We start from the raw sequence: 11,255 nt of genomic DNA on the forward strand, positions 1-11,255 counted from the left end.
CGACAGCCTTTACAAATCGCATAAAAGTAAGGCTAGTCGAAATGAGATGTCGCAAAGAAAGAGAGAAAAAACAAAGTGAGATGGAATATACTACCCTAGCTTCGAATTAGCGCTGCTTGGCCGGGCCGGTGTGCCTTAATACGCATCTCTCTATCACACACACACACACACACACACACACACACACACACTGCTCCAGCTTTCCCTTCCACTCTGTGTAAAAGGCTTTCCCACACACACCAGTAACTCCAGTATCCCAGGCTTGTCGAAAATAGTCACAGATAACTCTTGTCTTTTGCTAACAGCGAGTTACAAGAATAGGCCAAAGGCAACATCGCGTACAGGCATTTTTGTGCTTCAGTAAGTGGAGACAAGGGGGCTGCGCAGTAATGTCCTGGTTTAATGGTGTGCATAATTCAAAAGTACAATCTGAAGTGAACTAGGAGACGAAATATTTCTGTGTCGAGGATATCAAAAAAAGAAGTATGATGTTTATTTGAACCAAACGGTGTCCTAGAAAAAAAATAATTGAATGCTTTAACAACTCTGATTTGTTCTCGCCAACGTTTAAAAGATTTTGCCGGTTTAAGAATAACAAAGTCAGAATAATACATTGCATCTCACCGCTTTTAAATACACACTGGAAATAAAACTGCAGAATGGCCAAAAGTTTCGTTAATAGTTCTGGGACTCCCAGTGTGAACCACATATTTTCAGCAAACCAAACTCATTATCGTCCGATTTATGGATCAGTGGAAACACAAACAAGAATAACATCCTCCTCCCGACGTGTTTCGTTGGCGCTTTTTAAAAACACAATGACAGACTGCAGACCATGACCAGACTTTCTCATTTGTCTCACGTCAGTGAGCTGGCAACATGAAAGGAACCAACAAAAAAACAGACACTTTCTCACAATTGATAAAAGGGTTGTTTAGCAGAAAGTTCCTTCCTGAAAAGGGGCTGATAGCCAGAAAACGTGATTCCCATCAGGACCGCTCACAAAGCAGAATAGGCCGTCTCACAACAACACAAAGCAGCCTCTGTCAAGCAGCAAAGGACACTTTTTATTTTATTTTTAGGTCTACTTGTTCATTAAATTGCTCAAGGGAACTGCCTTACAGTGTGTTATCTATTGAAGCGATCCTGCTGCTCATGTAGGCTTGACTTGCACCACATTTCCACTGCATGGTACGGCACGGCTCCACTCAACTCACTCTTTTTTGGTTTTCCACGAGCACCAGTTGTGGATAGTACCTGGTACACCTTTGGTACAACACTGCTGAACCCTGATTGGTCAGAGAGAATCGTCACTGGTACCAAAAGTGAGTCGAGTCGACCCGAACCATGAAGTGGAAAAAAAAACTAAAAAACTCATGCTCAACAACAGTGTCGAGGCACCGCGGTGCCCTGGAGAGGTTAAGTGAAGGATACTGACTGCAGCAGCAAATGCCTAAATAGCTCACGCTCTCACACACACACACACACACACACACACACACACACACACACACACACACACACACACACACACACACACACACACACACACACACACACACACACACACACAGCCTAAAGCTGAGCACTTTATGGCACATCTGTCACGGCTCTGCTTCATTTGACTTGTTAATTACAATCAACCTCTATCAGAAACAAGTCAGCGGGCTTTTTTTTTTTACGCTTTAAAACAGCTCATGCGATGGCCGCTTGCTCCTTGGCTCACCCAGGGTCGACTTAAAAGTCAAAGGACGCAGATGTTTCCTCGCGGGGGTTTCGTGCAGTATTGTCCTACATTTTGTGACAGGTTTAATTTACTGTACTCTAATCTCTATTTAATTTGATAAATAGACCTTATGAAATAAATACGCTTTGGAATAATACAGGAAATAGATAAATAAACCAATTGAATGTGAAATAATTCCATTCATCTCGTCCAACCCTCAAATTAAACTCTATTTACTCATTATCGTATCTTTTTTGTTTGTTGGCAGGTGACTGGCTGAGGGTGGGAACATATTTGGTTCATTTACATATTATGCTGTGTTTATGCACGTTTATTTATTTGACACCTCCTATCATTTTCTAAATTCCATACCTGATCAAGGCGTTGCTCTGCGAGTGAATAGACAGAGACACAGACAGTGCAATGGCATGCAGTCGGGACAGTGGCCGTGTCACCCACACCCAGTCCTGTCTGCCTATTCAGACAGGCCCATTCTTTTGCGCTACAGTAGGAGGGAGGTATGCACATCGGCACTAAAGCAAATCCCTTCTTATCTCCCATTGGAGGCTGGCCGTGACCACAGAGGTCAGCTGTCCCGATTGTCTGAGGCCACTGAGGGGAACACGGAGCCGAGTTAACCCCGCGGGTCACGACTGTGGGCCTCGGACCCAGTGGCAATCGGGTTAATGACTGGCCAACGCTCATTCTCTCCATTGTGGCCCGGTGACAGACACGTAGACAAAAACACGCAAGGAGGGTCAGCAACTTTCGCTGGCCTCCCCCCCCCCCAAACATTCCTGATACGGACACTAATGAGTCCCTAAGGGAACAGGAGTTGCAGACATAATTCATCTTGGCAAGACACATTTTTCTATATGCTTGACTATTGCGAATCCATAATGCATGAACACTGTGTTGTTGTTTTTTTTGGAGTGACATTGTTAATGGATTGGCTTGGTGAAACAAAGGGTGATCCCTCCTTGCTCTCGGATCTGACGAGTTGTATTTGCACTGCTGGGAAAAATGCCTCCATGAAACTATAGTGCGCTCATATCATAAGACTAATGGATTTAGTGCAAAACCGGATGGTTGTGTTCTGCCTCCGTTTTGCGGTTTCAACTTAATGATCAAACCGAAAGTGTAAATGCATCATCATCCCATTGTGGACAAGCAGTGGGGCGAGGTGAGTGAACAGCAAAAGATTGTTAAAATCTTTGGTAAATGTGACGATAATGGTCCTCCTTTATGAACTGAGATGACCCACATTTCGCCATTGTGTCTGTAGAGCAAAAAGATTATCTGGAGGATTAATGATTTTCTTTACAGTTACATCTGTGTCGACTGTCAGGGCTACATCTGGAGTCCACTGCGATCACATCCGTGTGACCGCCATGTGTACGATGGAGCTTAGTGCAGAACACCATGTGAGGTTTCAAAAGGTCAGCGCTAAACAGCAAGGCCCAATCTGCAGTTCATATGGTTGTCTTTACATGACCAGCCATAATAATGTCTAATGCGTGGACATAATGCAGTGCATCATTGCTTATTCTCCATCTGCACAGCACCAGAATCAGGCCGTGGGGAAGCATACTGTATGTCATCCATTGCTCCTGCTGAAGTTATGAGATGCCTAATCTTGTCCATTAATGGTCCGGCTACACACGAGGCGGTCATCCGAGGGCTCAAACCTTTACACCCCACACAACACCTACTCTCCGACGCCCGGCTGTGTGTCACCAGAGGTTGACAGGGGGACCTCACCAGCAACGGCGCGATCAGCATTTGACTTCTGCCACGGTGCCATCTGCTCAATCCAGCAGACTGCCCTCCAGCCAATGGCGCCGTTTTTTTACACTCAAATGCGCCGAGCACGACAGCAAGCCACTGGATCAGTGAGTGGCAAGAGGGTGGGAAAGTTAAAGAGCAGCAACAAGATGTACGAGACAAGTGGCAGGCCGGTGTGGCAGCTATTTTAGCCATTTGTACTGGAGATAACAGTGTTTACTCATACTATTAACATCTACTTCTGAACACTACTTTTCCTTTAGAAAAGCATCACTTTTCTTGGGTCGTATACGTGTTCATGTACTTGTCTGGACTTGTTTTGTACTCTCTTTTCTACACAATCAAAAAAGAAAAGCTAAATGCCTTTCAACGGCATGCTTTACATCCGACCAAACAGCATCCAACCGCATCTAATCTATGCCTCTTTGATGCGACTTAACCACTTCAGTAACAATCAGATTAACCAACAATGCATCTAGACACAAACAAATAAACGAGCAAAGCGACGCACAAGGGCAGCAATCCACATATGTCCTCAAAAAACACGGCACGGGCTTTAACATCTCATTTGTGCGCATCGCATAAAGAGCAGAAAGACGGCGCTGGGTTGGCGCCGTCCCGTGGTTCCCTGGAATGCAGGCTGACATACACCAGCGCCCGAGCAAGCTGTTAAACATGCCTTCTTCGGGCCATTACGAATTGAAAGTTCCTATAATGTGCAGCAAAGACAAAAAATGATGAATGGCCCTAAGAGAAGCCAACGCACTGACCTTGGAGCAGTTAAAGTCACGGGATCCTTTGGTAGTGTTTGAGCCTTCCTCTGAGAATTGTATGGGAGGGTTATTGTTACTTCTCATCCCAAACTAATGGGAAGTATAGCTGGCACTGATGAGGCACGAAGTTCTGGAGCTCTTAAAGTGATCACCAATGTTAGAAATATGAGCGATATTCCAAATCAAGAGATGTCTTTGTCGGTGCTGTACACATCATGGACATTGCTCAGAAAAGCCCCCACACATCCATCACAAACAGACCCCTAGTGGAAGAGATCAATTCATAAAAAAACATCAACCTAATGACGGCATCTGTGCTTTCCCCGACAGTGATGAGTGGGCTTAAATCCTTCCATAAATCCAGACTGCAATTAAAACAAAGGCTGACAAAAAAGACGGCGAGAGAGAGTCTGGCTCTCACAACGGGAGCAGGCAGCATGTGATCCCCTGTCTGCTGGATGGTTGGTTTTTGAAGCAACAGGATTTGGTCGGGAGGCCCATTGTGAGTCCAGGCCGGTCAGCCCGCACAGACCAGACCAGCTTCCTGATCCTCGTCACATGCATGTGGTGTGGGATCTGCTGAAAACGGGTGCGCCGCGTGGTTTGGAGAAACGCATCACTCCGAAACTGAAGCCATTCAGCGGGGTTTTTTTTCCTCCCTTCTACTGTTCTCCAAATAATGACCAGTCAGCAAATCGGTAGCAAAGCACCGTGGGAACAGAGACAAAAAAACAAGGGGAACGACAAGGCACAGGGGGAAAGGTGTCACAAACAGACTGAAAGCAGCCACTACTGTTAAGTAACTTCCCAATCCTTAAGAAAGCCCCCAAACAGTGCTGTGTTATGGTAATGTCTTTACAGGCACAACCCGACCTGATGGCTGTAACTCTAGAGGGGCGTCTCCAAGCCCACGAGGCCAGGAGACATCCTAACCAGCTCCGCGATGACTGGATACAGCCTGCGGGCATGTCACAGGAAGCCGCTCCTCTGCCAATCATGACAGGTGTGTTATTGTTCAGCTGAGCACACGTTGTGCTCATGACTATTTTTTTTTTAAAGACATATTTATCCGGCTCAATTACGCCTTGTCTGGTTAGCCATGCAGAAGGCACTGTTAGAAATAGATGAGAACATGTGTCTTCTTCAGGGGCCATGTCTGCTGATGGCAGAGTGCAACCGATCTGTGAGACTTTCCCTGGCTCCGTCACTAGCGTGGCTGCTGGCAGTGGGTGAGATGGGGTACCTGCATAGGCAGCCACATTTTCAACAGGGAAGATCATGTATTTCATCTATTTTTCATCTATCTGTAAAAAAAAAAAAAAAAAAAAAGTCCATCTTCCCTTCTGTAATGTAACAAAAACAACAAAATTCCAACAAAAAATTTGACAAGGTGGGAATCGCTCAAAATCAATATTGGTTGCAACCACATAATGAGGCCAGGCATGAATCCAAACTCAACTGGAAAACAGACGACTACTGATACAAATGTTTGTTCGATGACAGGAGAAAACGAGCAGATTAATGGGGTTGATTTCTGCTTCCGTGCACAATAACAGCAAATCATTCACACATCACTACAGATGTCTTAATGCCCAGAGAAGTGGGTTGAAAAATGTTCCTCCCCGATTTGCCAACCTTGACGGCTCGAGTTAAGCCAAACATTTATAGTGTTAAAAGGGGGAAAATATGTTAAATGTTATACCAGGCAAAGAACATGCTGGAGTCATCTTAAAGCACTCCTGCGCCTACTTAGTTCAGCACGGCCTCACGGAAAACTAATCTTTCCCAGACATAAAACCCTGTGAAAACGAATGGGGTCTTATTGATTTTGACGCTCCAGGAGAAAATAACGTTTTTATGCTTGATCTGTTCATATGGGAGCTGTGAAGCCGGGGGGCAGAAATGCAGGGCACCGAGAATGAAACAATGGAAACTTACATTTACACTCAAGAGCACCTTGTCCTTGTGTCTGCAGCACAGCCCAACAGCACGAAGGCCTATTTGTTTCCCTTTATTGGGAAGTTAAGTTATTGTGGAGGCTAAACTTCCTGCAGGAAGACAGCGAAGGATATGGCGCTGGGAAACAAACCAGCATTTCACTTGTTTACTCTCCCAGTGGAGTATAAAGCACATTTGCACGTGGAATAGGCCACAGGAGCACTAATGAAGCAAGAATGAACATGCTGTGTACGAGCGGGCTGCCAGAGATTGTGAATGGAGAACTCAGGTGTTAAGGGGAAATTATTCTTTGTCTGTACAAACTGACAAGCTCCCAATGCTGCAAAAAAAAGATACTCCAAAAAGAGACATCATACAAACAGTTAAGTACAGCAGTGCCAGTGTGAGATTTGTGTTTACTACTACTTAGATCAATTATTCATTAAAAAAAAATCCACTCTGGGTTTCCCCACAACAATCAAACAGCCCGTGGGACTGAGGGCCTCACCTTTCTTATCCATAACCAGTTGTACAATGATGCCTTTATCGCCCCCCACCGTTTACATGGAAGCACTCCACTGAACAAATTCATTTAAAACATATTTCTGTGCAAAGTCAGTCCAATAAGTCCCCCCCCCCCCCCACACACACCCCCCACACACACACACACACACACACACACACACATAAATACATACATACACACACATACCAGCACCAGCAGTATTACCAAAATTACGACGACAACATGTAATATAATTAACAGTAAAAAAAACGATTTTTAAAATGCCGGATGGTATGCTACAGTCTGCCTTCTGGGATATGAACGCAACAATGCATGCATTTCGCATTGAGTTTGGTCTGTACGTGAGACCACCATGCTCCTTGGTAAATAAACAAACAATGAGTCAGGTAGAAGTGAGTCAACAGCTCCATTAATGAACAGACACATAGGCTGTAGAAACATAATTTCCTCCAGTTATATTTATATCTGTAGCTCACATTACATGCCTCGGTGCCTGAAAGTAACTTTACCCTTTGTGTATTCACCGTTACCGTCGACATGCCAGTGAGTTTCTCCGCCTTTCGCTACTCCGGGGCTGTGTGTGTGTAGCGCGCCTCACTTTTAGCTACAGTCCTACTTTTTGTTACTTTGTTGGTCGGGTCTGCGGGAGGACATTAGGCGTAACGTTACATTCTCCTACCTTGACGTGAGAGCAGTGTCCCGTCCAGGCTGCGAGGTTTGTTAACCTGGCTAGTTATCCTTAAAGGCTGAACCCAGTCGAAGCTGCGGTAGTCGGCCCTCACACATCTCTCTCTTTCGGCATCAGCCTCCAGACTGAAGCGGCTCAGAGCGCACAGCACCTATCTCCGTGATGACGACACGCAGCGAGGAGAAAGACTCCGCCCACCCGACGCCTGTAGGAACTCTCTGCAGCTCACTCTTGTCCACACGCAGACCTGTTGTTGTGGGTCTGTTGGTCGATATTAAAGAGACACTTAAAAGACTAATGCGTCCACTACAGGCTAAAAACGAGTAAGGAGCCTGTCATGTAAACTCAGTGCTATTCACCATGATACTATTTCAGTCCCAAGTAAGCCCTACAGTGGCACCATCTGGTGAAATGCAGAACAAATGCTCACTCAAACTGTATATGAATACAGTTTCATATTTGTATTCCTTCAACCTGTGCTTATAATGACTATAATGTGTGCTCTAGTTACCTGTACGATGTTATTCTCCAGTCCTGTTTTATAGTCTGTTTTTATTTTGGAAACATACTTCCTCATGTATCCTCAATTACCTGTATTTAAACCAGCAAAGCCCCCCAAAATATAATTTTGGGGGGTTGGTTTTATTTTATTTATAAAATAAAATAAAACCAACCACAATTCCAATGAAAGCAATTCATTAATAATCAGTGCTGTACGTAATGGACCCCTAAAACTACATCCCCCAGGTATCCCGGCCATTGTGTGACGCACAATGCTCGCGACAGCTGTTTGTTTCCATGGAGCCGATAGAAGCTAAAAACTCGCTTTATGGATCAGCTAGCTAACGGCTATGTAGTTAGCCCGTTGTTGTTGTTTTTGTTGTCTCGCGGCTTTCAGGATGTCAAGACCAAACAGCGATAATCTCGAGACTCTGTTTTCATTTGAGCTTTTGGTGGAATGTATCCGAGTCCAGAAAGAAAGTCAAGTTTCCGACGAGCTGGCTCTTGGAATACGACTGCTGGATTTTCCAACGCTGCTCATCTATCAGCCTCAGCAGGGCGGTGGTGGCTTCAACCAACACGGTCATGATGGGAAGGACCAGCAGGGAGAACACGCCTTTAACAGAGGGAAGTCTTGTTTCTTCACAATGAAGCCGAACTCACTGCATACCAATTTATCCAGCACACCTCTCTATGTTATGGTGTTGGATGTGAAAGAGGAGATCCCCAAATTAGTCGGTACCTCACTCATCTCTCTGGCAAAAGCGATGGACAGAATCAGTCAGGATGTGAAGGAACATGGAGTCTCTAGTGCCTCCTCTCATGGTGAAAGGGGGGTTGTTGGATTATGCAACCTCGCAGGGGAGACAGTTGGATCAGTCTCCCTGAGTTACAAACTGCTAAGTCTGGGAGCTGGTTTACAACCACGTGTCACAGAGACAGGTCTGAAAAGCACCAGTGAACATAGAGGAGAACATGTAGGTCCAAGTATCACGGTGAAAAACATCCCAGAATCACTGCCTCCTGACTGTGGGAAGTCTGACGTTAGCAGAAACATCCAAAACAACAAACCATCGAATGAGAATACCTTAATAAACGAGGATAAACGGGACAGCGGTGTGTGTGTTGCTGTGCAGGCTGAACTCAATCCAAGCAGCCCAATGCCTCAGACACTCGGAACGGAAAACAACTATGACGAAGATTTAACTATATTTTGTCCGCCTCACCTCTTCTACAATAGTTCTGCAGAAGAAAAAAACAAAAAGGAAGGAGGGGATTGCATGTTAGTGAATCTAGACTCAGAGGTTTTTACATTTGAAGACACATATTCAGAAGAAGAGTCACATGAAAATAAAATAGAAAGTACAAGATCTCCAATGATGGACCGGAGAGTGAGACAAGAGAAAGCTCCAAGAAACCCAGAAACCAGTGGAGTGACCCCAAATGTCCTCAGGGAGGCCTTGCGACAGTTGCCTCTACTAAATGCTCTTCTTGTTGAGCTGTCACAGTTGAATGGACAGAACCCACAGCAGCCCTTGTCTGTTCATCCCAACCTCTCTTGGATTTACAGGCCTGCTTCCACAGAGCCCTCAGCTGGGTATGGAAACACATCGCGAAGGGAGCCGGCCCACTTGTTGCAGAAAACCGGGCAGGGAGCTAGTCCCCACTTTAAACATGTGCATTCCCCCAGATACCGCTCTACACCAGTAGCTAGGCCTGCATCTGTAAAAGACAAAGCCAAACAACAGGAGGCTTTGATTGAGAGTAAAAGCTCCAGTAAATCTCCCGGGAAGAAGCTTGTTTATGGTACAACTAAAACATTCAATCTGAGGCTGAAGCAGTTCTCTCCTCTTAAAGTACACCGTCGTGAATGCACAGACTTAATGCAGAATGAAACACTGTCGAGGATGGCCAAAGGGAAGACAAAGTCAAGTAATAAGACTGGGAAGTCCAGCAAAGGAAAATCAGAGAGCAGAGCTCAAAATCAGAGCTCCAGTCTAAATGAAAATGTAGAGACAATGATGCAAAGCATCACAGTCGACTCTGCACTGCAAGCAACTATCACACTAAAACCAAAAGCCCTGCGTGGGAGAGTTCATGGTAAACAAGTCAGAGACCCCCCGAGAATTTCACAAACGCCTTCCCTTTCTGAAAGTGACACGAAATGTATTCACATCCCCAGTGTGGGTGGTGATAATGTGGCCCAAAACAAAGACGAGACGGAGCATCACAGTGAATCAAATCAAGTCAAGTCACAGGCGGAGGCTGACGGGCGCAGAGAGAAAATTGAATCTCCAGGAAGCAGCGGACACAGCAGCCCCAAATCTTCATTTTCAGACTCCAGCGGGGAAGGAGACGAGGAGGCGGACTACGCCGACGACTTCAACAGCCTCGAGCCCAGCGATGCCTACTCCCCTGACCCCACGAGCAGCCCAGAGTCCTCTAGAGCCAAGACCACCTGCTCCCCTGTCCCCCTGGACTTCTGCAACCCTGACCGGTTCCAGAGGAGAGCGGTCCTCCCCGTGCCCGTCAAAGCCCCCAGCTCTCCACAACACGCTCTGAGGGGTACGCGCATCATCCGACCTCGAACCCACGCCTCGGCCCTCAGCTTCTCCTCCGAAGACAGCGACGGGGACGGGTCGGCCTCCTTGCGAACCATATGCTCCAGAAAAACGATTGCGACGGACAGTAGTAGGGTGGAAAGGAGCTCCGGCACTGACGGTTTCATGTCGTCAAGAGGTCAAAGGTCAGCCAAGAACAGCGGCCCCGTTCGAGGATTTTCTGCAGAATCTGTGTCCTCCTTTGAACCGGTAGAGGCGGAGGAACTGGAGGATGAGCTTGGATCTCTGGATTTTAGAAAGGAGTATCAGCATATCTCTGAGCTAGTGGCCAACAAACTCCCTGGTTACACAATGTGAAGACAAAATTCCACATTATGGTAACATCAAGGCTACACTATCTCCCCTAATCCAGTGAAACGGATGAGTAGTGTTGTAGTGTACATATGCAGGAAATGTGTATGTGTGTAAGTTTTCCTCTCAGTTATGATAACTGTCAACTTTTGAATAAAGACGAGCTTTTCGTGGAAATCATGTGATCATTTTACGTCTTAATCTTTCAGTCACTTAATCACTTTAGGCTACTGTACATTTGCATAAATTCTTTTAAAGTCTTTTAGTGACATATAAGAGGATGGGAAATTTCTCTGTGCACACCGTTTATGCAAAGCGTTTCACTGAATAAGCTCTTATTTCCAGTCAAGGTGTCACATGCTGAAACTCTCCCAGAGCTCACAGGGCGGCTAACGCTTTCAAGGTT

The 11,255-nt window shown here is 45.8% G+C and overlaps 2 protein-coding genes across 2 annotated transcripts in view; one reads left to right on the top strand and one right to left on the bottom strand.

Moving 5' to 3' along the window:
• LOC137877834 (signal-induced proliferation-associated 1-like protein 2) overlaps positions 1 to 7,551 on the bottom strand; it is a 30,866-nt gene extending 23,315 nt beyond the window's left edge. Inside the window, exon 1 of the mRNA XM_068717990.1 lies at positions 7,428 to 7,551. The gene's annotated coding sequence lies outside the window, so the exon portion shown is untranslated. The remainder of the gene's footprint in view (positions 1 to 7,427) is intronic.
• A 671-nt stretch (positions 7,552 to 8,222) lies between these two features.
• On the top strand, positions 8,223 to 10,912 carry map10 (microtubule associated protein 10). The gene has a single exon (XM_068718000.1). The coding sequence runs from the start codon at positions 8,336 to 8,338 to the stop codon at positions 10,853 to 10,855; it is 2,520 nt and encodes an 839-aa protein (XP_068574101.1). The 5' UTR covers positions 8,223 to 8,335; the 3' UTR covers positions 10,856 to 10,912.
• Positions 10,913 to 11,255: the final 343 nt, after the last annotated feature.

This window comes from Cebidichthys violaceus, unplaced genomic scaffold (assembly GCF_023349555.1).
Source record: "Cebidichthys violaceus isolate CVI_PGR_0920_01 unplaced genomic scaffold, fCebVio1.0.p SCAF_10, whole genome shotgun sequence".
NCBI classification, from domain to species: Eukaryota; Metazoa; Chordata; class Actinopteri; order Perciformes; family Stichaeidae; genus Cebidichthys; species Cebidichthys violaceus.

Bases quoted from the DNA above. Each gene is read 5' to 3' on its own strand.
- map10 (XM_068718000.1), top strand. From the start codon at position 8,336: ATGTCAAGACCAAACAGCGATAATCTCGAGACTCTGTTTTCATTTGAG.